This window comes from Anser cygnoides, chromosome 14 (assembly GCF_040182565.1).
Source record: "Anser cygnoides isolate HZ-2024a breed goose chromosome 14, Taihu_goose_T2T_genome, whole genome shotgun sequence".
In the NCBI taxonomy this organism is placed as follows: domain Eukaryota; kingdom Metazoa; phylum Chordata; class Aves; order Anseriformes; family Anatidae; genus Anser; species Anser cygnoides.
The window spans coordinates 18,113,476-18,140,467 of NC_089886.1; the positions used below are offsets into that span (position 1 = coordinate 18,113,476).

General features: G+C 38.7%; 1 protein-coding gene across 23 annotated transcripts in view; it reads left to right on the forward strand.

The window, feature by feature from the left end:
• The window catches only part of LOC136786400 (protein FAM210B, mitochondrial-like), a 324,869-nt gene that overhangs the window by 38,628 nt on the left and 259,249 nt on the right, over positions 1–26,992 (forward strand). For 21 of the 23 annotated variants that reach the window (XR_010824954.1, XR_010824959.1, XR_010824949.1 and 18 more), the window contains exon 2: positions 3,384–3,494. Coding sequence is in view for 1 of the 23 variants with exons in the window: in XM_066977254.1 (XP_066833355.1) it covers positions 3,384–3,494; positions 26,095–26,162 (179 nt within the window). In the remaining 22 variants the exon portion in view is untranslated. Of the gene's footprint in view, positions 1–113; positions 204–3,383; positions 3,495–26,094; positions 26,187–26,992 lie in introns of those variants that run through there. The other 2 variants (XM_066977254.1, XM_066977250.1) reach the window with 2 other exon arrangements.

The window sequence follows — 26,992 nt, forward strand, 5'->3', positions numbered from 1 at the left end:
AAGAAGTGGTGGTGGTCAGAACCTTTGAATGTGAAGAGGAGGAGGCATTGGCTATCTGGGAGGAAGGGGGATCTGTTACGTTGGTTGAAAAGTAACATATAAATTGAGCAGTCTGTTCAGATGTACAGAGCAAATGGTCACAGGGAGAGAGGGGCCAAGGAAGCTGATCCTGAGAGGAAAATGAAAGCAATACTCCAGGAGAGGTGGGTGAGAGCTTCTCTTGGGACTGTGAAGTTCATAAATCTGTGTAGTGCCCCCTTTGTGAATAAGGCAGTATCGTGCTTCTACGGATTTCATGCCTTTGGAAAGGCTTTGCTAGCTGTAGCGAGCTGCTGTAGCCCTCTACTCCTGCCTGTTGTTTGCAGCTCTGGCTCTTGAGATAAGGATGAAGGTTCTTGCTTTTCAAAATGCAAACTAGAAATAGAACTGTGCAATGGGTCCTGGACTGGGAGGGAGTGGTGGGGGATTTTTCTTCCTAAATAAAGGAGAAAAGTAGAAGAAATGAGCTTCCTTCTTATATGTTATCATGTAAGATGGGTTTAACAAATATAATTTGGGCACTGCCTAGTGTGACAGAAGTACTGAGTGAAGGTGGTGCTTTTGTTTAGGGTGTTAATTAATATGCAGTCTGTGTCCCACCCTGTGCTGGCGTCATTCCAGGATATTTATTTCATAGTAACTTTTTCTGATGGGGAAAAAAAACAAACAAACAAATATTTTTTTAACTAGAGCCCGTTAGCTCTAGTTTGTAGGTTGAAACATGAGTGCATGATGGCTGCCGACTAGAGCCTGTGCTAGAAGACTACAGCTGGTGTACACAGAAAATCCCAGGCTTTTCTGCTGGATATTGACAAACAGTCCAGAAAACGCATTCCCTCTGAATATAGACAGAATCATCTGTTTGTTACGAGTGTAAGGAAAATTTGGTCACGGGTAATATTTGAGCATAAACATAGTTAAGATAGTCCAACCCATTTGGAATATATCACTCCGTTAGTTTGCATACTCTTGCATACTTTGTCCTCTTTCTTACCAAAAATAGTTTTGCTATGTTTGCTTCCCCTCTCATCCTAAGGTAACTTGTTTGCTACTCAAAACTCGTAGCATCTAGAAGAAGAGTGAGTTTGTTAGAGGCACGAGGGTTGTGATTCAGAGATCTTTGATTTTTTTTTTTTTTCTTTTCAGTTGGGGAAAAAAAGCGATGTTTCTTGCCTCTTAGAAATTTCTCATTCCATCTGAGCATCATGTCACCTCAGAAATACAGATGATATCTGCCTACTTTGAGAGATCAAACAAAGTCTCATGACTTCATCTTTTTTTCCAGTTTATCAGGGCTTTGTGCTGTTACTAGTTTGGTCCATCTGGTATTACATCAGTAGGATGGATTTTCTGCCCACCACTACTTCGTTCCATTCTTTGTGCATCTCTGGCTTTGATCTGGTTTGTCTTATAATCATTTGTTCCTCAAACTCTGCTTGCTATTGCTCACAGCAGTCACTCAATACTTCTTTTTCACCTTATTTCTGCTTAGTCTGTTTGATTAGTATCCGTTTTGCTTCACACTGTAGAGGATGGCTGGAGAAGGAAAGGAATAACTTAAAATCTTCCTTCAGCCAAAAAAAAAAATAAGAACAATGGCAGATCACAGTACGTAGCTCACTGATAGCAACTTCTTGCAAACTGCTTTAACTTTGGTGATTTCTCTTGATACTGCCACTGCTCACTTCATGATTTCCTGCCTTTAAGAAAGGCTGCTACTCAGCTGATAAGACTACTTCTTTTCCATTGCTTTCAGAGATGAGTCTTCCCTGCATTTTTTTCTACACCAACCCACAGGCTTTAAGATGTGATCTTGCAAAGGGCTCAGCATCCCCATTTATTTCAACTGAAGTTTCATGTGATCAGCAAGTCCCCTCTCTTTCATGCTGTCATAAGTATTTCTGCAGGCCTGGTTAAATGTTGTTTTGTCACATATATGGCATATATTTGTTGACTTCAGAGAAAGATGTTTAACACTCTTCGTTACTGTGTGATAGTAACATTCTTTTCAGGCTGGTAAGTTTTGCATGTCTTAAAAATAATAAAAACTGTTTGGAGGCACATAATAGCGTGTGGACTTTATCTGAATGTACACTTTGTACAGTGCATGGTCCCTTATGGAGATGCTTTTGTGTATTTTTGAGCTTCTGGATTTTTAATGAGGTAATATTTTTTTTCTTTGTGATTTTTATCAACCTTTCTTTATAAGGGGAAGAAATACAGAAAATACAGCTCTCCAGAAAATCACTCTACTGTTGTACTCTAGAAATACTAGCTGTTGCTTTGGTTTTGCTTCAGACCAAGTTTGAAGTTGCTTAATGCTTTACTGTTGTATTTGCTGCCTTCATACAATTGGATCCTGTTAAATGTGGTTAGCTTAGCTGGGAAATGTGACATTTGTAGTGCTTGGTTTCTGGTGTTTGTCTTCCTTAAGCCCCAGTGCATGCTCAGAGCCATGACTTAATGCAGCTCTTTGTCTTAAGGATTAGAACTGAGCTATTTCTGTCAAGGGCTTTTCCTCCAGCGTCCTTGGTCCATGAAGCAGAGAAGTGCTCAACATTTAACTAATTCTTATGTATGACGTGTGTAAAAATGGCTGTTTTCCCTCTCATATGTTAGTAATCACTTCAGTTTTTTTTTTCTGCTGTATCTTCTGAGGAAAGTAATGGTTAAAAATAAAAATAAACTTTACATCCAGTCAAGGTAAACAAGCATATATGAAGCAAAACTTTGGTGCTTTTTTCCCTTCTCAATAATATTGCCTGCAGTTGGTATTCACTGCAGGAGCACTGGGATACCTTGGTGTCTGTAGCAGCAGGTATACTGATGGCATTTGTAAGCATTACTTCAGTGTCACTCTGAGATAAAAGTAGTAGCAGTAATGGTGATACTAATAATAAAACTTTGAAACTACTTGAAAACCTCTTTGGACCCAGCCAGTTTTGTGATAATTTTGGTCTGCTGTGTATAACAGTCTTGGTGGATCTGTTCTGAGCTTTTGTTTTATTAAAAAACAAACAAAAACAAACAAACAAAAAAAAAACAGGGAAAGAAAAGCTGTAGGAAAATTAAAAGGCAGGAGTATGCCACGATCTCCTAGAGCTATCAGAAAACAATAAGAGCTGAGGCATGAATGTGTAGAAGAATTTACTGAAAATGTAATAATTTTTATCACGTCATCTTAATCTTGGCGTCATATTGCATACTCCTTAACTTTTAGTCTACCTGCGGACTGTAGGTTAATGTTTCAAGTCAAAGTATTTAAAAAAAAAAAAAAAAAGGCTGTGGCCTGAATTTATATGGAGAGCACAACCTATTTCATGCTTATTTTTCTTCAATTTTAGGGTGTTGTCTGAGAATCGTCTTGACTCCAGAGGCCTGTAGATGGCAATCTTGCGCTGCATTGGAGAAGCAATCATTGGAGAAGCAATTCCCAACATCCTGCACAGCTCCTGGTAGGCATGGGTGGGCTGGGGGGAAGGGACAGGGGACAGCAACAGAAGAATTGAGATTTCCGCCCCCCCCCCCCCCCCCTTCTGTTCTTCAATCTTGGAGATTTGCTTCTCTCAGAATATTTCCTCACAGCCCCTTAATCCTCAGGACAGTGCAGCAATTATCTTGGAAGGAAGGAAGGCGGTAGCTGTGCAGCAGTTAAGCAGTTAGAGCAGTGATTCTTCCTTAGTGAGTCCAAGAAAGCAAAGCTGCAGCAGTGATGCCCTGTTCCCGTCTGAGCACCCAGATCCCCCTCCGGTAGCTCTGCAGGGCTGAGCAGAGTCTTAACTTTCTTTCATCATGGAGCATGGCTCCGAAGTTCAAGAAGTTTGGAAACCAGTTTGACATAATACAACCAACTTCTTTAAAAACAGTTCTGCCAAGTACATAAATGGGTCTGTTGGAGGACGGTTGAGGATGAAATGGGCCATGTCAGTTCTTGGCTTTCATGATTATTCATCTTATAACCTTTATTGGTAGCACTTAAAATAGAAAAGGTCCAGAGTTTAAAGTATATTTTGGAAAATATAGTATATTTTCTGGATGAAGCTGAGAGAAGGGAAACTTTGGGTGACCAGCTTTTAAGGGCAGCTGCCAAGGAGAAGGAAGACTGAAGTGACATTTAAACATTGTATGCACAAATTATTTTCTGCTTATATAATTTTATAATAGATTTTTGCTGGCTGTTCTGAACCACTGAATTTATCTAAGTAATTTTCCTTTTTGAAATTAAGGGGTTACACTAGTATGAAAATCCTAGCAACTGCTTGCTGAAGTCTGAAGACTTCATTGAATCTCAGACGTGTTATTTGAGGATGATTTCTCTCACACCATCATTCAGGGATGGGGGAAGGGGTTTCCCTCAAGAACCCCCAAAGCCTGTCTTCTAAATTTAGTGCTCTAGAAGCATGTTTGCTTTGTGCTGTATAATTCATTAGAATCCTCAGAGATGCACCAGCACAAGTGGGGAGAGAAACCCCGAGATTGGAAACTGCAGAACAGTAACTCCATTCTGCTCAGTACAGGGAGAGCAATTTATGTGACCCGAGGGAAATGGGTGGCTTCAGAGCTCAGGTTAAGGAAAAAAAAAGTTCTGTCTTGATGTAAGTCATACAGTAAATTAACATCAGCCATGCTATCTTAACACTCTTTCATTGAGAGAATTTAAAATCCAAATGACATAAGCAGGAGGTGGACTTCATTTTCAGCTAAAATGCAAGTGTAATTCTGCGGTTACATCACTAATCTGATCATTTGCAAAATTAATCTTTAGTTGAACTGGGTATGTTAAGTAAAGGGAATCTGATAGTATGGACCTGCAGTGGTTTAATCCAATTGGAATTGTGTGTGGCTGCAGGTACGCTCTCCCTGCCAAATGTTCTTCTTAGCTTTGATGTGTGTATGACCCTAGGGTCAGGTGGCTGAGCTGATCTAGATCAAGACTTTCATTTTTTTTCATTAGTTTCATTACTGGTTAGTTTTCAGCTGATCAGCTCCCTGAGCTGCTTAATGCTTAGTCACACACAAGTCACTTCCAGTGAGAATTTTGATAAATTGACTGTTATGGAAATCCACCCTACTGTTTCCCCTCATGCATTAGAGCTACATCAAGGATAACTTATTCACTTTGGTTTAAACTTGCAGTTAACCTCCTTGAATGTGAGTACAAAAGGCACTGATGTCATAACAAGATAAGCAGTGTACTGAATTCTCAGCGAGGTTGGTTCTCTAGAAAATGAAGAAGGAAAGCTATATGAAGCAGTTTTATTGTTTAGAATTCCCCTCAGGCTGACATTACTTATTCCTTTTTTTTTTTCTTTCTCAACTAGCCACAGATCCAGATTTAATCCTTGTTATCTAGTTTTTAATGAAAGTTAGACAGAAGCTCTCCACATGAGAAATCCAACCCAGTTATCAAGCTCCAAGGGAGACAAAGGCAGGAGGCTTTTCTTACCCTAAGGCAGGCTGAAGTACTGCTGACTGAAAGATTTTTTGGAAGCCATACAATGAATCATCGCAACGCACATCTCAATCGAAGGGAAAAAGATCTAACAAATCCAACTCGGCAATTTTTTGTTAAAGTGTTAGTGAAGCTTGACGTTCTTAGTCTCATTACTTCTACAACAGAAGTTCTGCTTCTGGCTTAAGGTACCTTTTAAAGGAGGGCTCAACAGCCAATTCCAAATAAACCTAATAGGAAATTGGCTTTTTTCAGAAACCCAAATCTGTAATCATGTTTTGTGTGAATTTGTTTTTTTTCCTGTTAAGAAACGAGCAAAAGAAAATACTGATTTGGGCAGTTAGGCTCTACCTTGTGTGCTAGAGCACTCAGTTTGGTATGCTATACAACTTAAAGCTATAACAATTCTTAACTGAGTGTTTCGTACTAGCTGTGCTTATGGACTAGATCTGAGCCCTGAGAAGACAGCATAAAAGTGCTTTCACCAGAAACGTAGGTCTGAGTTCTGTTTCAGACCTGAGAACTAGTTAACTGTTATAGTGAACTACGATGGTGTATTCCCAGGAAAAAAAGGAGGAGGTAGAAGCTTGAACTTAAACTGAGAAGAGCTGATTTGAGTTGTGCTTACTGGTTGATTGCTCAGACCATGAAGTTATTATTGAAGGGGCTGGATTTCACTGCCAGCTGCAGTCATTGCATTTCAATGACAGTGAATTCTGCAGTGTTTGAGTGGGGCATTCAAGCATCTTTATGTGGTTGAGCTCCTAAAGATGATTTGGCAGAGATTCTCTCACTTAAATCCTAACTACGTATCAGTAATAACTTCATTCTGGGACAGTCTTAGGCATCTGAGAGTGATACAGAAGCACTAATGAGTTTAGTTGCCCTCTGATCAGAAGAAATAAGTCCTTTGTTGGATCTGATCATAGGTATCTTATGACAGGGCATGTACAGTAGAAAACAGGAGGGAATGGGAAAAAAAAGTCTGTTGTAAAGCACTGCTGGAAATGTGGATTATCAGTTACCTTACGTATATTGAATAGCTTTTATACTCATCATCTTTGCAGATCAAGGTCTGTAACTATGCTTGCCTTGTTGGAGAGTTGCTACATTATTTTCTTCTATGAAAACAAAGGTTTCTGTGCTTGTGGACTGCAGGGTGGTTTCCTGTGCTTGGATGCTGTTAGAGCATCGTTATTTTCTCCTACATGCAGTAGGCTAGAATACAGAGATTGCTGCTTTCAGAACGAAAGCTTCCATTTATTGCTCAATGCCAGCTACTTACAAATGAAACCACCAACACTACAGGAAAGCAAGTAGTTAGGAAACTCTGAGCTGAGGAAGCAATGTACCTGCAAACCTTACTGGCCTGGTAGCCACTGATAAAGATCTGCACCAGTCTTTTTTCTTTTTAATAGGCCCAAACTTGTGGCTGAAAGAAGTGAGGAGGCTATTTGCTTTCCTCATTCTCTCGTGGAGAAGAGGTGGGTATAACTTCCCTTGCTCTTGGAAGCGTGAGCCTTCTTGCAGCCACCTGAAGTGGCTCTGGATTAAAAGGGCAAATGAGCTGCAGACTGTCTTGTGTGATAGGGAGCAGAAAGCCAAACTGACAGCTGCTGGGGGCAGTCATCGTGGCTGCTGAGGAAGGGGAGTAAGTACACAAACAGGTTGTCTTGGTTCTGTTTGAAGCAGTTCAGAAACTTTGGCAGCTATGGAAAAAACATGTTGGAGCAATATTTTATTTCCAGTTAATGTTATTTGGTATGTTTGTGCTTAAAACAGAATGGCTTGTAATTAGATATCAGGCTCTTCTTTATAATACAAAGAGATATGGTAGGTTTTTCAAAATACGTTGTTTCTTAAGAGTTCATGCCGGAGCATGGCAGCTCTCAAGAAGATGTGTCTGGTGTTTTAGTTGACTTTGCTATTTCCATAGCTTTAACAAGTCACATAATTTGCTAGGGAGTGAAACAGGAGCTATAATGACCAGTTATTACAAACTGTTATGGTTCATTTATGCAATCTGTTGATTCTTATGAAATACTTGATAAGGCTCTCGACTCTTTGGGTCACAAAAATAAAATGACTTTTAAAAGTGAATTTTATTCACTTAAATTTTTACATTTATTCATTAAATTATTCACATTTATTCGTTTAAGTGAAATTTGAATGACTTTTAAAATAATTATTTTTTTTAAATAAGGATACTGGAAAAACAGTGGTATTGCTTCAAGTTGCTGCCAGATTTTTCAGAGATGTTCCCTTAGATGTGGGAACTCTTTTCTGCTGGAGCTGGCCAAGCAGTTAACCGTTTACTAATGTGATTTACTTGGTGCATTATCTATGCAGACACTACTCCTCCAACAGAGCTTCTGGCAGAGCTTGCTTTTGCTTTGTTGGACTTGCTAAATGCTTCAGCTATTTCTACTTAACGAGTGGTTGTATGTTCTGTTTAGCCTGAATTTAAGATATGTTATACCATGTGCGTAAGTTTTCATTAGATGTGATTGATTTTTGGATTGGTCACTTCTGGTGAAAATGATCCCCTCTTTCTGGCATAACAGTAAGACTGTTTGCTTTTGGATTATGCTCTAATTTGACCTATTGCCATTGGGCTATCACTTCTGGCTTGTGAAGATGTTGACAGTTTGGAAATTAATACCCATTAATCATTTTTTAAATCCCCTGTGACATCCTAGTTTATTCCATACAGTCAGGAGAAGCTTCTGCAAAATTCTCTAAATTGTTTTAATTCTGCATGGTTATCTTTTCATGCAGCATGAAATGTAATGGGCTGAAGTTGTGTTGCTTTGGCTGTTAGATATTAGTGAAAATGTTAGAAAGAACTAAAACTTTGTGGGAGGGTTTGCTGCAGAAGTTTCTAATATCTTGTGGAAAATAAAATGTCAGTTGCTGTATTCCCTTTGTGATTTTTAGCTCCTTTAAAGTTCACTCTTTTTAGATGTTTCTATGAAACTGTTTATAATGTCTGTGCTGTTTTATTCTTGTTCCTCTGCCTTCTCTACCTGGATTTTTCCTAGTCTACTAATGATGTTTTAAGTGAAGTGTAATCATGTGAATACAGCTGTCACTACAAGCATTAAAAAAAACCCCTTAAGGTAAGAAAATGAAAAAGCTTGAACTGAAGTTCACAGGTACTCGTGCCTCAGTGAGTAAAAGGGGGAAAAACAGGAGATGGCAGGAGAGAAGGTTAGGCTTGCAGCAAGGCTATTTATAGGACTTGAAGAACTTTTACCTCATGAGCTCTGTGTCACCATGGGCAAATTTCTGGGCTGAAGTTGTAAGTTTGCTCTGAAGTACATGCTGAGGTTAGCAAACTGAAGTTCTTTTGTATTATTACGTAATTGTGGATGCATTTATCTTCATGGCATGAGAGGAATGCCATTTTTTGAGCTCTCCTAAAGAAAGTTTTCTAACTCAATATGCTTTACCCTGGCGGTGCCCTTCCTTGAGTCTCTACTGTGTTTTAGTTGTACCTTTTGTCAACTGCCTAATGTTTGTTTAAAGGTGCTGGAAGGCACCCTGACACCTCTTATAAATAGAAAGATTTATGGGATGGATGATCTGGGCACTTCTTATTATAATTCTTACTCGGATTTTGTTACTGAGTCTGTCAAAAATAGTGTTTTTAACAGCAGATTATTGGAAGGTTCAAATTATTGATACTAGTTGAGGGAAAGAAAGCAACATACTCTACCTTCTATTTCCAGGGGACTAGAATATTATCTCCCATACATGATCTTTCATGGCTTTTTTTTGTAGGCTATATGCAATAGGTAGATTTAAGAAATTTAGAGGGGAACTTTTGGGGAAAGTAAGACAGGAAACATCTTTTGAGAAGCTTGAGCAGAAGAGAGGGCCAGTGAGAAGCCTTTTAATTGCTGAACATTATAAACATCTTTTTCATGTCTAAAACACAATGTAGGTGAACTTGATTAGTACTCTAATTAACTTTAGGTCTATTAACTTTGTAATCGGTTGGATGGAAGCTAAAGATCTCTTTTCCCCAATTAGGCTTTTGTTTCTCTTGATAATGTATAGAAAATAGTGTTTGCTGTTTTCCTTAATAGTTTTTCTTCATAAATTCTCAAAACGAGTTCATGTTGGGTTGCAATTAACTGCCCAGCAGTCCCCTGACCAGGTCATGAACACAGCGCACTCTTGATGATCCATCAGATTGTTGGTCTCTTTCCTGGAAGTGCCTGGGCAAAGAAAGCAGAGATACTTCATGTTCGGATGAAAGCATTTTGGCACAGCTGTGCAGATGGGAACAAGTCCAGCCTGAGGAGCTTTTTTCATAGAAAAATTATTATAAGGAAAAAAAACAAACAAAGCCCAGTGTAAAGTTGTGAAGCAAAGCGCAGTTCCCCATGATTCAGTGTTTTTGGTAGGGAATGTCCATTTAAAATCAATGACATTGCATTGGGTTTGGGCCTGAGTAACAGGAGACTGAACGTGTGCAACTCTCCAGCTGTCTAAAAGCAGGCAATGCCAAGCTCCTTGCTGCCTGCTGGCACAAGGAGGTTGTGTGGCTTTTGTACTTTTCACTTTGGCAGCTAAGGGAGGATAACTTAGAAGTGGAAGGACCTGCTGGAGCTACACTTGTACCTGGCTTCTTCAACAATCCCACTGCCCCCCCCCCCCCTTGTTTTTGGTTGCCCTATAATGCGCTTTATATAATTGTTCTCAAAATCTGTTGATGGTAGAAAGATTATATAAGGCCAACAAGTGATTATTTTTCCATTCATTTATTTGTAGGTGGTAGAGAAATGCTAATTGAGTTTTTAAATGACTTTTTCATCCTGTAAGTGTACTGGATTTGGATAAGTTCAAATTAACAGGAATGCAAACTTGAAATAGGATTTCTAGTAGTCTAACCTGCTTTAATGACAGGCTTTAAAATCCCAGTGTGTGTTTCTGGAATACCCCTGGGAGAAAGTGCAGCACAGTGGTCTACCTTGAATTACTAATTTTGAGGAGTAGGGGGTGGGGATTGGAAGGGTGCAGTGAGAGAAAGGTAAAAATATTTCTTCTTCAGCATTTAAATATATTAGTCTGTATTTGTACTACAGCTGCAGTAATGGCATGTGGCATAGCAGCACTAGTCTGACAAAAACCTGTTATATTAGGACATTTCACTTTCTAGCACCAATATGCAAAAGACCTGTTAGATGGAGTTTGTGCATGTAATTCCAGGAGGTTAACTAGGACCAGCCAGCACCCCGGGAACTTGAGTTACTGGCTGGACTAGGTTTTTGTAGGTTTCAAAATGCAGCTCCTAGGGCGATGACAGGTTGGGACAGTCTGTGGCTTGAGCTGGTGGAGCGGGACAGGCTTCTGCCCTGCCTCCTCTTACTACATCAGTCTCTCTCTTCAGCAGATTTTGTGCTCGGGCTGTTTATAGCCACAGTATCATGTTGAGAATCAGATAGACCTTGTGCCTATGCTTCCCAGTGTGGAGGTGTCACTCCTCCTCCTATAAACTGCAACATAGTCTGCTTGATCCTGAGAGCTAATGATGAATGAAGCTAGTCTCATCTTGATGATGTCAGAGCCTCTTTTTTTTTCCCTGAAGAAAGATTCAATTGGCTGAAGGAACTTGACAAGTCCAAATGAAGTTTTTATTTTGGAGCTTAATTAGTGGAGGCTAAGTGCATTGATATCAGGGTCAAAAAGTTGTGTATGCGCAAGTAGCATCAACTCTCCTTTTGGATCACTATAGGATGAATCTGCTCAACCGGTGACAATCTCTAAAGCAGACAGTAAGCATATTAACTGATGTGTGATGTGATCTCTGGTATTTAATAGCAGCTTTTCCCCAAACCTCAGTTCTTGCAATGAGGTGACATAAAACAATCTTTTAAGTTGCTTTGAAAAAAAAAGTCATCACTGACAGCATCGCTGACCAGGCATCACAGACAAGTTATAATATAAATGGTCTACATAAGAAAGTGATTTTTTTTTCCCTTTGCAATTCCTCAGAGTATTCTGAGGAAGTTTTTACCTCTGGTAGCTGGCCCCTGGATGCATTTCAGGGTAACCTTCAGGGCTGAGCTGTTTTCCTGTATGAATAGGGGAGAGAAGCTTTTGATGACAGTGCATCCCTGTTAGTAGGACTGTCACAACAATGACAGTTAAGATATCATGTTTTCAATTTCATGGCTGCTAAGCCAGTTGTGAACCCTGATCAACACAGACCCTGTATCATGTGAAACCCTGTGCCGAGGCTGGTCTTGAGGGGCAGGGGATATTTCTGCGCTTTGTGTTGCCTGAGGGAGTAGAGCTCTGCCATAAAGGTGATTTTGTGGCTTTGTTCTGTGGAAGGTTGGAACTTTTCTGAGAACTTTGGGGTAGGGAAGGGGAGTGACTCTTTTATGGACCTACTTCCTTCCATAGTTCAAGGTTTCCAAGATAGAAATATGTATTTTTTTCTCATTTTCTCAGCCCTTCTCTCCAAGTAGCATTATTTACATCAAGTAAAAGTGCAATGAAAACATCAGAGAAGAGAGACTGTGTATGTGTTCAGTTATAGAAGTTGACTACGGTGTGGGAGTTTTGCTTTCAGTCCCTTCTTAATCACAGCAGGGACTGAATGGGACACAGTCCCCTTGGTATGGATGGGCCATTCTGATTTCACTTGAAATCTAGCCCTTCAAACCTTGGATTTTCTTTTTACATTCCCTGCCCGCTTTCCCCCCTCCCCACCTTCTTTCCCCAGTCAAATTATGACTTAGCTGAAAGTCAAGCGAAGACATTCTATTTTTCTATCAGAAAACTACTGACCAACTGATCAAAAAATGGGGGTAGGACTCAAAGATGGCTTACCCTTGGTTCTAAGCTTGTTCTTTTAAAGCAACGGGTCCTTGTTGATAGTGATCATTCACTGGTTGTAACCTCATATAGCTCTGATAATCTCTGTTAATGTGATACTTACATTAACTGATAGCTAGTCTAATATATCTTTTCATTGAAGAGAAATCCTTCCGATGTATATATGACATATGTGCATATATGTGTCATATATGTATATATGAGTCATATGTGCTCATCTGAGTCAGCCCTGACTACTAAATCAGTAGTCTGCCTGAGGAGCTTCAGGACATGCTACAGAAGATTTCCCACAAATGTCTTGGACAACGGAATCTTTGAAGGAGCTCTTAATAATAATAAAATTTTTAAAAAAGTGAGCTGTGTTTTCAGTCAGTGAGGGATGGAGAGGTACGTTTGTAATGAACTGTCTTGTAATTATCTAGCAGTTAATTTCGTCTTTAATTCAATGTCTGAGAGAATCATTTCTCTAAGTATATTGCATATACTATTTGAATAAAGATAATGCATAAGGGAGAATGTTGTAAGTCCAAAATAATCCAGGTTTTTGATAACATTGTGAGTTAGTACTGTAAACTTAATGACTTGGGTAAGAATCAAGAAATAGCTCAAAGTAGCTACAACTTGATAAATATCACTGTTTTTTTCCTACTGTTACACCTGATTCTGTTTGGACATTTTTCCATTTGGAAGAGATGGTGCTAGAAGTTTGTGGAATCATCAAATATTCATTTTGAAATTTCAAGAGAATTTTTGCATGAAATCCCTAGCTTACATCTCTTGATTTGTATCAAACTGGGAAAGCGAGCCATTGCTGTGAATTGCAGCATTGGTGCACCTAAATGCTCACAGTTCTCGATCTTTTCTGTAAGGAGAAACTGACTGCTTTGGACCCTATTTTTCTTTAAGTAAATAAAACGTTAAATATGTATTTTTTTTTTCCAATGGGAACAGGTTGTTTCTTAACTGATTGATGTACATTATTTTTCTGCCTTTTTTGTTGGGGGGGGGGGGGGGGGGGGGTTGGGGGGGGAGGGAAGAAGCAGGATTTGTTCAAAGACCGGGTGTCCTTTAGGTTGTCTTCTTAGCTAACGGATGTCTGAGTTTGCAAATTAAATTCCATATCTTATAAAGCTAAATAGAGGTGGGGCAGAACAGCTAATTTTGGATGCTGTGTTGTATTGTAGCTCATGTCAGAGGAAAAAACAATAGAGTGATTGAGATCAAGAGTAGTTCATGGCCATTTGAAATGCATTTCTTCTTTAAAACATGGACTACAGGAGTAGCCCTCTATTTTTCCCTTCTGGGAGATTAAAGAACTCTTTAAAAAGGCTTTAGCTTTGATTTTTAAATGTGGCTTTTCTCATTTTGCTGAAAAAAATCAGGATTGAAGATCCAATTAGTTTGAAAAAATTACTTTTTACTCTTGCATGGAATTATTTCATATTATCTGGTCCTTCCCCTACCATCTTGAAAAATGTTAATTTACACAATGTGGAAATGACATTGGCAATTCAGCTGCTCACTGACTGACTGTTGCTGAGGCATTCTTTCTTTTTCTTGTCAGAAGAGGGTCTACTAAAAGATAAAAAGATTAAAATTAATTATCAAGAAAATAGGTTTCAGACATCACTGGCTGGAGGTAAATGTGGCTTTCAGGAGGCAAGAAAGTTAAGTGTAAAGGGCACCTCTTGTCTTGTGGCATTAATTTACTTCATGATTTCAGCTTTGCATGTATGTTACTGGTACCCTGTGAATCTTCTGAACAACCTTGGCTTGCTTCCTTTTGATAAATATAGTTATCTTTATCTGTTTTTTTCTCCTCTGTTTCAAAATTATTTGGGTCTGCTGGATGCAGGCTCTCCCTTCTCTTGATCAGCATCATAGTACTGTGGATGATGAAAATCTTTCTGGGATGAGTTTGGTGTCTTATATATGGAAGTTGTGTAGTCCCTCTGGTTCCCCTCATATGCAAGACCTGTCTGTCTTCCAAACCTCATATCTCACAAATGAACCATGATAGAAGATGCCTCTATAAACTTTCAGGGTTTATAACCCATGGTACTCTGGGAAAAACAGACTCAGGTAAACCTCTGGCAAACTAGCTTGAACAATTTACAACATACTGCACTTCACAATAGTATTCTATATCTGCTTTCCTTATTACCCAGAGGGTACGCTCACTTTGGGACCTGTTCTCTAATAGTTCTCCTCTTTAGGTGTCACACCTGAAAATGTGTGATCCCACCTTTCAGGTGGGCTTTCTGCTGTGGATAATTTGGCTGCTATATCGTTTAAGGATCTGAGAAAACAATTTCATGACCTGATCTTATGATTTTGGGTGACATATACTGAATGGTTTTCTTCTGACTACGTTTGCAGTAAATGGCTGAAATGTTTTCACTTCAGGTTTATAAAACATCATAGATCTATAAGCTTGCTGTGAAAATACCTTCATAGTGAGCAGAGAGAAATCAGCTGATCTGAAGGTTTCCTTTTGCACGTCGAGAGACTCTCACTGACCACAGAAATGAAAGGGAGAAGTCATGAGAAAATGAATGGGCTGTTGTAACTGTCTGTCTTCTCTATGGATATAGTTCCAGGAACAAGGTTCAGGTTTTGATTTCAGCAGTAGTTTAATTCTATATAACCATTCAATGTTAAGAAAAGTGTGATATCCAAATAGTTACCAATAAGATGTTTACTGGGGCTGTGGGCATTAGTAAGGGTCTTAATTTCTAGGTTCTCTAGGCAGGAATCTTACAAGGCTGTCTATGGGTTGCCCTGCTGTGTGCTGTTATGTAGATGGTGATGATATGGGTACTACATAGGCTTGGAGTCAGAGAAGAGATTTTTGGCTGATTACAAAGAGCTGGTGATAGCCAGGAATTGTTAGAGGATGTTGAAGAGAAGAGGAATGAAAGTGCTAATTTTCTCCTGCAGATAATTCGTGTTAGAGGGGAACTTAATCAAAGTGTCATTACTTTAATGAAATTCTCATATAAAATGCAGGACGCTTGATATAATTTATCTAAATTAATTACTCTGCTTCTAAAAGGAAGTTGTATGACAAATTATTTGTTCTGCCTATTCATCCATTCTTTATCAGACCTTTTCCTACCCTGATGCAACATAAGGAGCAGAAACAGCCTTTTCATGGTGCTGAGTAGATTAATTTACATTGATCCCAGGCTAATAGATGAGTTATTCACCCAAGACAGCACTCAATATTTTTAATAACAATATTTTCTGTGCTGAAATTAATGATCATTTTCCAAGTAAGCAAAACACAAAGTAATTTTTTTTTTTTTTTTAGATTTTAGACTCCAGAACTACTTTCAGTCAAAAAACAAAAGGAATTTTGTGTGCATAACAAATGTACGTAAATCTCAGGTACCATTTTGCACGCAGGTTATGAACAAGAAACTCATAAGGGTTCAGGTTATAAATTTTATTTAATTGCATTGCAAATTTATTTATAAAAATAAGATGTATCAGAAGAGCAGCATCTGTATCCAGTTAGAGTAAATGAAAACAAATACCACAGCGACTGGATGAGTCAGCTTGAAAAACATGAAGTTATTGCCATGTTGGTCAAGATGTGTGAATGCTGAGTAGAAGCTGTATTGTAAGCTTTACTAAATACAAACCTGTTTTAAAGAAGTTGTGAGTGATCAACAGAAATAAACTGCGTGGATTATTTCTGAGCTAACTTGGAAGTTTTTAACACTGGAGTTCAGTCATGGCAACAGTGGAGGACTGCAGCACAGCTCCCTTCTGGATGTGGGTAGAAACGTATATCTAAGTTATCGGTGTTTGGAGTTTGGGTTCAGAGTACTAGCTAGTTAGGAGACTTCTGAATCTGTGTTTCTACTCTGTTCCTATCTAACAGTAATATGAACACAGGCAAACTTGTGATCTGAAACTGTGAAGTCTCAGTATCCAGAACTTCTGGGAGGAGGCAGAATTTCTAGGGATGCATACAGCGCGCACGAATGGCCTGGGCTGCGGGGCAGAGCTTGGCTCAGCTCAGCGCCACGTGCTCCCTTCTGGCTCGGAGGGGCGGCAGCGCTGCGTTTGGCCCAGGCCTGGGCTCGGTGGTCGGGATGGTCCCGTTCTCTCTTATGTTACTCTTCTGAAGATACTGAGATTTATCAAAGGGTGTGTGATGTTCTAATCGGGTGGCTGCTACAGAGATAGGTATGTGGGTTTAGGATGCTGATGTCTGTTGAAAGCTTGCTCACAAACCAGAGCTGGCAGAAAGGGTTGGGGATGCTCTTAATCTTGTCGGAGCAGAAAGGTTTCACTTACTTTTAATTAAATTTAATTAAAAGTAAATAAATGTAAGAGGGCTCACTGAGTGGTGTTCACACAGTCTGTTCTGCTGGTCCTTCTGTAGCTGTTGCATAGCACGAGAGGTGTTACAGGTAGCTCCTACAGCTGCTACCTAAAGCTGGCACAGCTGTCTGGCACTGAGAGCCTGATCATACTGTGTGTTTGAAGATATATCACCCAGATCACTGCTGCACAGAGAGAAATCTTCTCAGCAGAGCTTATCTAATCCAGATGCAATGCTGCTGTAGTATAGCTATTATATGTGCCAAATCTTTTAGAGCTAGCTTAAATATCTTGAACTGTGTCCTTATGTACAAAGGCCTCTGCAATGCAAAAAATGGAGGGAGGGTTTTCTGGGCTCCCCGGTACAAAAAAGACAGGGATCTCCTGGAAAGAGTCCAGCGGAGGGCCACAAAGATGATACGGGGCCTGGAGCATCTTCCCTATGAGGAAAGGCTGCGAGACCTGGGTCTGTTCAGCCTGGAGAAAAGAAGACTGAGAGGGGATCTCATCAATGTGTATAAATACCTGAGGTGTGGGAGACAGAGGGATTTGGCCAACCTCTTTTCAGTGGTTTGTGGGGACAGGACAAGGGGTAATGGCCACAAGATGGAGCCCAGGAAGTTCCGCACCAACACAAGAAAAAACTTCTTCACTCACAGTGAGGGTGACAGAGTACTGGGACAGGCTGCCCAGGGAGGTTGTGGAGTCTCCTTCTCTGGAGATATTCAAGGCCCGTCTGGACGCCTACCTGGGCAGCCTGCTCTAGGGAACCTGCTTTGGCAGGGGGGTTGGACCCGATGATTTCTCGAGGTCCCTTCCAACCCCTACAATTCTGTGATTCTGTGGTTCAGCATCATTTTCTTTTAAACAGGCCAGAGGTATCTATCAAAATGGTCTTAATTTGGATTGGAGTAATGTGAATTTAAAAAAAAAAAAAAAAGAAAAGGAAATATTTTCAGTGTTACCTACTGAGCTGTTTCAAAACTTACAAAAATTGTTTTGCTGGCTATTTTTTTCAGCATATCCACTCTATCTGGGAAGCTTGAAGCATACTACAAGATAGCTTATTTTCTCATTCCACTGGCTTTGAAAATTTGAGCTCTTATCAGAATGTTCTGTTCTTGTTCAGCCTATGTTTGGGAACCTGCCGAACTTTGCTTTCTGTAGGTTTCATGAGCTCTTGATACAGAAAATGGAAAATGTTTTTTTGTGTGTGTGTCTAGAATGTGCTAATGCTCCCAGAAACAGGGAGCTGGGGAAATTTTTCTGGCACAAGCCAAGTCAGCCTGGTGGCTACCTCATAGCCTCATTAGTAGGCAGGCCAGTGAAACCACTGGCTTTTGTAGTCTGTTGAATGAACGTGTCTTTAGACATGCACAAGTCCTATAAAGGAAATGCAAGTCTTTAACTGCAATGTTTGTTTTTCATGTTGTGTGGATATGTTGTGTGGATAGCGTCTGTACAGTCGAGGACTAAATCAGGTGGGTTTCTGCAGTACTTAAGTGAACAAGGAAGTAGAGCGCAGTGAGCTGTAATAGATAAACTTCAACAAGTCAGCCTAATTTCAGCTCCAGATCTAAATTTGAGGATATCTGAAAGAGTCTAGACAAGCATCTGAACTTTCAGTGCTGATTTGAACTGTTTGAAGTTTACTTGCTGGTAGCTGGAGGACCCTATCTTATTTTCTCTTTTATCTGTGTGAGACTTGAATTTTTTCCATGCAATTGCCTTTGCTTGTTATTTCAACTTGGCAATAGCAGCTTGCTGCCTGACTGCTCCTAAAGTGCTCTAAACAAGGTGGGGAAGGCCATCTCAGGTATGCAAGTAAAAACAAAGGTCAAACTGACATTACTGGGTATGCTGGAAGAATGTGACAAGCACAAATTATTTGAACTTTGCATAAGGAACCTTCCAGGCAGACATTATTAGCAGCTGTCAATCTCCCTAGTTTTTATTAGTCACTTTTTTTTTTTTTTTGACAAATGTGAATTAAAGTGGACACTGAAGCATCCTGAAATCACCCTTTGGCTTTCTTCTGAGACTTGAATGGAGCCAGAGTTACGCAGGTGGCTCTGACAGCTGCACTCAGCAATAGATTCTAGTTTTATGCCCACAGAAACTAGGTTAATCCACCGCTTCAGGCATCAGGGGCTGCAAGACGCTCTATGAAAACACATTTGTGCACTGAAATGCTGTTCTACTTCCCACTGTTGCAATGTATTTAGTGAGATTTTCTTCTCCTTTCTTAGTAATTATTAATGCTAATACTTTATTTTTGCTCTGCTCTTTACTTCAAAACCTCAGTTTGCTGAAATAAATCTCTTTTGAGAAAGTGTGTTTTTGGCAAATGGAGTCAATGTACATTTATAAAAATTGGTACTGATTAGATTTATGTCTGAACTTGTATCATTTAGTTCTATTAGGGAAAAATATAATCAATGAAATCAGTCTTAATTGTTTCATTTCTTTTGTTAATATTTATAAATGGCTAGCACAATTACTTACCGGGCAATTTAGTTTTCTAGAAGTCTTTGGTACTTTATTAATGTAGATTAAAAAAAAAGAAAAAAGAAAAAATGCAGCTGAGTAGAAATGGGAAAATCTTTTCATCTTTCATTTGTCACTTACTTTAGATAACATCTCAGCTGTGTCTCTGTGAAACCATAAAAAAATTCCAATCTATACCACAGACTGCAAACTGCTCAGGTAATGGCTGGGCTTGTATCACCTGTTGTATGGTCATTAACAAGAGAGGGCTGTGATTTCAGAGGAGGCATGCTTAACAGATGTTCTAGAGATTTGTAAGTTGAAAGTGAGCGAAATCCACATCTAATCCAGTAAACACAAGATTTATGGTCTTTATAATTAAAAGCCCAAGTTGCTTCATAGGGCGTAAGTGCCACCATTTCCTTCATATGGCTTCAACGCACTGCCTGTTTTGCTATAGTTTTCTGGAATATTGACATTTCCTCTTACCCATCTGTACATTAGAAACGAGTATTTCATCTGCTGATATTGCACTTATAAATGTGTTTAACTTACAACCCAACCTCTTTTTTTTTCTTGTACCAGTTTCATTTTGTAGTAAAGCCACTTTGAGGTACAAGTCATCCACTGAGTTTTTTCTTGATTTATAGTGGTAGATGAGGACAATGAGATTCACAGACACTATCAATATATGTGCAGTGCAAGAGCCTAGATCTCATTTCACTTTCTTCTTATTTTTGTGCAAGTATTGATTTGTAGTTACACAAAGGAAAATCCAAAGGAAAAGTGCAATTTCTTCACTTCTAAAAGTGAGTAAAGAGTTTGGGCAAGCTAAGTATCTATTTTGAGGTCTGATGAGTCTGTTTGTTTCCACTCAAGGTAAATGTAGTTTCAGCTTAAAACATGTGAATAACAGAAAGGCAAAAATAACTTGCACATTAATGGGTGCTGATTAAACTCACGAAGAGACACATGCAATATTCCTAAGTTATTAACTTTCTGACACAGTTTAAATTGCCATAAATTAAATCTACATGAATGGTTGATCCCTTGTAGAACAAAAATGTTCGGTTATGATAACTGGGTAGAAGGAAATTTAAGTCGAAGGTAAAGTCTTAAACAGAGATGAGTTTATGAAATTCCTTATCTTTGACTGTGCAAATTCCCTGTGTATTTGGGTCACCCTTGTGGGGTCAAGCATCACTGCAGTAATTAAATCAGTCTGAAATGCCTCTCTTTATTGGTTTGAGGCAACAGTCTGTTTGGGATTATCCTTTTCTTTCTGTATTTATGGGCTCCTGAGAAAAAACACTGAAAGGCAAGCAGGGGGATGGGAATTTGGTAGGGTGGAAAGAATGCTATTTTATATTTATTAATTTGTACGTTCGTGTATTGCTGGTTTCTATGAACCAGACTTGCTCCACAAATGTGATGAGTGCTACAGTGGACTTTTACTTAACAAGAAGTTTCCATGCCTTGTGCAAGTGGAGGAAACCTTTAATAGCTATATATGATATTAAGATAGAGGACTTGAGCAGTTCTTATTTAATCCAGAGCAACACTGGAAATGTGTTTTTGGAGTTTGTGTGGTGGACTAGCTCAGTGAAGAGTGCATAATGGGCTTATTACAATTTGTGACCTGTAGTATAAGATACAGATACTGCTTAGTATGAATATGCCTCTTAGATCTGTTGTGTGTGTATAGAAAGCAGGTGGACTGATTCAGCAGAAACATTACCATAGGGAGACAAAGGTTTTCCTTTGTGTGCGCATCATTGAGAACATCAGGTGTGGAGACTTGAATGCAGGTCCTCTTGCCTTTGCAGAGTCTTTCCAGCAGATTGTCCCTGTGTCTATCTCCTCTCCCCTTTATATTTTATCTGTCCTAATGCAAAGCAAGAGGAAGTTGATATCTGACTGGCATCGTTCTCATTCATCCAGGTGATTCCTTCATCAGGGTGAGCTGATTCTAAGGAGTTAGAGTTGCTGAACTTTTGACGCTTCCAGGTGACATACTTGCAAACTCTCTTTAAGGTGTATACTTTGATGCGTTTTGGCCAGCCTAACCATCTTGTGGCAAAAGGGCGTTTCTGTATGGCTAAAAGGTACAGCTGTACTTTCACTTCATAAGAAGGTTTATTTTTTTCCTTAGTAAATGTGAGTGAGACTTGACATTTATATTTCTTCTGTATTTGTGTAAATTTAATGAAAGGAATGAAATTTGGAGATTTATTGTCCAAGTCAAGCTGTTATCATCCATTTATTCAAAGTGGAGAGAGGAACGCTAAGTATTAACATGGGCAGTAAGAACAAGTGAAAGCAGAGACTGAATTATTCATGTGGTCTATTTCTATGCACACTTTGTTCTTTTCCTTTGTCACACATTTAGCTTTGTAACTTACAGTTAATGTGTTTGAAGAGGAAGAGGTGTAAAGAGAAATACTGTCGAAAAGCTACCAAAAGAGAACATTTGTTTTCTCATTTGCAGTTGAGCAAAAAAATATGGGGAACTCCAAAAGATATTAGCTTTTATTGTAACATCATGCTGAGTTAGATCTGTTCATGACCATTTTCCACATTCCAGTAGATGCTTTTACGAACAACACATCAGAAAATGATAGCCAAGGTTGTGAAAAGTTGGATTTAGGACAGTTGGATGAAAAGTTGTAGATTTGGGACACTTAGACCTGAGTTTTTTTTTTTTTTGAGTATTTCCAACTCAAAGCATATCAAAGAGAAGATGCACAGCACTAAGAGTCAGGTGTCGGTAAGTGGGTCACTCCCCTCTCTGTCATTGCTTCTGCTGTGGGAACTGTGATGGCCCTGCTGTTCAAGCGTTCTTGTAGCAGTCTGCAGGGGCATCAGATTTTCTTAGTCTGTAATACTCAATTATCCGTTTGGGGTCTGACTGGCTTTGGAGATCATGAATAAAAATGATCAGAATAGCCTTCTTGGCTTACAATACGAGGAAGAAATATGTATGCTGTGGGTGTCTGATATTAGTGACTAGTATCGTTGGGTTCTGGAGAAAAGGAGTTAATACAACTTGCAGTGTACTTATTGTTAAAATTGTTTACAGCAAGCACTGTCTGTGCCAGTGTTTAGGCACACCTGTGACAAGACTGCAACTGCAGGATCATAAAATGCTTTCTGTTGGAAGAGTCAAAACAGGGCCCATGTCAAATGTAGACATTATAGCAGTCTAATGCAAGACAGTGAATGGCTTTCAACTTTCACTTCAGTCAAATAAGTTGCTATAAAGCATGTAGTAAAGGCTGTGAAAAGTTATTTAAGGTGGTTAGGGTTATTTAAGCTTACATTATAAAGCCTACTGCTTTCTTTGGCATTCCAGAAAGCCTAAGGCGTGTTGAATGAGTTTGTAGTTGGAGCATCAAAAGCAGGATACCAGCTATTGCTGCATGGATTTGTTTCAAAAGTTAATATTGTCATTAAAACCGTATTTTTGCTTTTTTTTTTTTTTAGAAGTATATTTTTGAATGTGTGTGTGTGCTAATTTCTACTTTTGGCCTTGATTGGGACCTCTAAGTAACTAAAGGTGAAAGAAGCTTGGGTTCTGCTTTAAAACTTGCTTACTTGAAGCTCTAGTCAGTGCACATACAAAGCATCAGACTGAGGTGCAGTAGGTGTGGGTGGACCACAAATTGTGCAGGCTTTCCCTTCTGTCCCATTGCAGAAGCAGATGGGTGAATGAGGTAATCTACCTAGCTGGACTCCAATAACAGCCTCCTCACTGGCCTGGGGTTCAAAAAGCTGCTTGCTGCTATGACAACAGGATGCAGAATTTTTTGTCATTTTAGTACAGGATTCTGTGTTATCTAACAGGTGAAGCTGAAATTCCTTATTTCCTGAAATAAGGAAAGTATGTGTGCAGGCTGTTTGAAGAATCTCTATAGTAACTAGACATACTTAAATTATATACAGTGAAATAAATTATGAAAATGTGTTCGGTAACGTAGATGTTATAACCAGTGTAAGCTGTTATTACACATTAGTGCTGTCTTCTATTATATGGAGAGCGTATTCTAATAATGCAAGGAATTAATTCATGAAATGCAGCCACTGAATTTCAAAGAAGCCATTAAACAATATCAGATTTTTTGGTGTTGTGAAGTTTCAGTATTGAAATTGAATAGCTTCAGATGTATGTATGCATAACTTGTTTAGTACTGCTTTTGCAGCTCAGTCAACAGATGAAACCTAAGTGAAAGTGTTTTCTATTAACACCCACCCCCACCCCCCAAAAAAACAGCCATATACTTTCTTCAGATTAATCTTCTGAACAGTTCACATAAGTACTTCTCTCTTATCTGATAGAAGAAGGTACCCACTGGGATTAATGAGCTTATTTTTGCTTTGATGGTATTCCATCTGCCTTCAGTTTTTTATATTTTGAACATATATGTGTGTGTATATTTATATTTGAAAGAAGTATATCCAGATTGTGTACTACCAGCTGACTTTTAGATTCACTGGAAGTCAATCAAACGTATTTGGCAGAAGTTAATACTTTTAATCTTTCAGTTCAGACATTTCATCTCCATGGATAGTGTTGGGATAAACGTTGTCACGATTTCCTCTTGTCTCTAGTGAGTTCTTTCATAACCAGCCCCAGCTTCTGAAGTTGTGTGAATCTGTGCTGTTCTGTTTCAGTGGATTACAAATCCTTTAAAATTCAACAGAATGTTGTTTTTCATATGTTCCAGAACAATATTTCTTTTGTGCAGAGTTGTCTTTTTACAGTGTGTGTGTATATACACAAAGCAAAAACATGTATGTATAAATGGTGTCTAGTGGTCTAAGATTTTTGGGTGCAACTGCACATGTTATATACTGCATGTAATACATGTTATACCGATCAGAGACTTCTGTAAGGTAACGGGTATGAGAATACTGTTCCTAAGATCTTGAGAATCCCATGCTACATTACAAGGTTGCCTTTACTGACTCTGTAGAGATTGTGCTTTCATCCCTTCTCTCTCTCTTTCACCACTTCATAGTCAAAAATCCTCTCCAGTACTTTTTCCATGTGGGGCAAAATTGTTAGCTTTTATCATCAGAGATATTCTGCTGCTAGATTAGGAGCATACTTATCTGCTTGCAACACTTGTCACACTGTTTTGGAAACTGCATGGTACATTTGATTTTTTTGATTGTGTAAAACAGATCTTTGCTGTCAAATGCAATGTTAATTATGCTTTGATACATTAGTTTTTATAACTTAGGTGCATTCACAGGTGTTAAGCATGTATATGAGAAATGATTAACTCGTATGAAGCCATTTTGGTAGAAACTGTAGAAGGAAGTAATTTCTTTTTTTACAGATTGTTCCTTTCAGAATTTTGCAGTGTGAGCTAGTCTGTGTATCCCATGTGCAACAGTAGTGTAGAAGATAAGATGTAAGAGTACAGCTGAGTAACAGCTCTGCTGAAACTCTTGTTCTGAGACTAAATAAGTTAGGCTTCTTTCTAGTTTGTCTTGTCCCCCATTCCTTTAAGCTGTCACTGCCGTAAAACTGTTGAAGAGCTACACAGAAAATTCAGAAGCTTCTGCTGCTTTAACCATTCAGTAACAAAACAAAACGGGAAAAAAAACACCAACAACAAAACCCAGATTCTACAAATCACCATAAAATATCTTCATTTTGAGAGAGCTTTCTCTTTTGTTATTGTTCTGCCAGAAAATACTGATTTGGAGGAGAATACTACTTATCTAAGAAAAAGAGGGGAAATTTTGACCGTATCTCACCTGGGCTAGATCCATGTCCTGTTGTCAAGTAGTTCATGTAATATATGAGCATGTGAATGATGCAGGTCCTTTATGCATGATCCTATGTATGTATCCTTTATGCTGTGTAACTTTTCCTTCCTCTTTTTCCCCCTTAAACGTGTGCATACACTCCTCATAGGTATGTAATGCACAATTCCTTATTTTAAGACTAAGATGTGCAAAGAACAAGGAAAATTCTGTCTTTTGAGTTCATATCCCTACACCATCTATCACACTGGTGTAATTTGCCATTACAAGAAACACTTGCAAACTGCATTTTGAAAATAGCTTTGCTAAAGTATAAAGACTAGCATGGTATAATCGGCTGGATGGACGGCTGCTATATCATTCCATGATACTTTGTTATTCTAGGATATATGCTTAAAATAGGTATGATGGTATTCATAAAAATGAACAAAACAAAACAAAGTCCTCCTTATTTGCTTCTTTCATTGCCTAGAGATCACTTACATTATAAAACAAGTTAGTTTCACTGACAGACACATCTATACCAGCATTCAGAACTTCCAGGCTGACTCAGTGGCTTGTAACTAATGGCACATTAACTATATTTCCCCCTAGAGAACATCCAGCAATTATATTCAAGTGCTCTACATTTAGGTTGTGATGGGGTGCCTTTAGTTTATACCAGCTGTTGCGTTTTTTTAACTCTGAAATTCTGGCAATTTGTCAAATGAATGAAAGCACTGGAGTAAGTCTGATAGGTTCTATGAGGAACCATAGAGACCAAAAGCTTTTCAAGATCTGCTATTGTAAGAGTGCTTGAGAACGGAGGATGTAATGGATTAGTCTGAGGAAAAAAGCATAAGAGAAGATGTAAAGTAATGGATTTGGGTTTTTGAAGGTTTTTGATATAATAAATATTGCAAACAAGTGCATAGTTACCAATGTTTATATAGCTGAAAGATTTTCTTTGCTTCTATCTTGAATATGTTAGTCTTCGTACATTTTCAAGTATTCCCACCTGTAGCTTTCAGAAAATCAGCTTGCTCAAGCCCTGAATGCCTGTAAGATCCGTACAAGGTTCTTAATAGTAGATATTTTGTACCAGACTCTTCCCATACTCAACTATTGCAGGAGAGCAGTTTTATTACATAGTTTCTCTTGTTTAATTCTTACAGATGTTGGTAGCTACAGATGCATTGAAGTAATAATACAGGAGCCCAAAGAAAGAACAAAGCAGAACTAGGATGTTAAAGGTAGGATGTAGTGAAATATAGGTAGCTTTTATGCTTCTGAGTGCAAACTGAAATTTACTGCTGCCTAAATGGGATTTTCACTGGTGATCATTTCAGCAAAGACAAAATCTGTGTAAAGCCACTAATCAGAGTTAACTTGAGGGAATCTAGGATGAATCTGCTTGGTTTTAATTAGAATCATTTAATAACTAATTAGCACTACTGTCTACACACATAACCAAGAAGGGAGAATTTTATGTTAGTTTCCCCTGAGGAACAAGCTAGTTCATGTCATCACATTGACTCATCTTCCTGCTACATTGCAATGCAAAGAAATAAGAGAATTTTGCCAAGCATGTTGACATAGAGAGAAAATAAAATGTAAAACCGAACAATAGGAGGGTGTTGCCTTATGTTTTAGCATTTTGTTGGTTGATTTACAATTGAGAGAAGGTAACACTTCTTTCAATCTCTGAATTTAGATGAAAGACCTGGGGTAAAAGTGTAGCATTGGCAAGTTTTCTTTCATTTCTTTCTTTTTGTCTTCTATGGTCTTTTGTAGAAATAGACAGAAAAGCAGTCATCTCTATTAATATGCAATGTACTTAAGTTATGCTGGGTGCAAGAATTTGCCTGCAGGCTTGCATTAAGGGTTTAGAACTTTGGCACAAGATCATGATGCTGAAGTTTCAGAGAAGTGGCAAAGCTAACAGGAAGTAAGAATAACTTTTCTCCTGCTGGGATATTTAAGATCAATTATTTAATAACTCAGGAAAAAATTTCACACTTGCTTCAAGGTACGGTAATTAGACTTATTTCAGTGTACTGTCCAGTTGCAGTG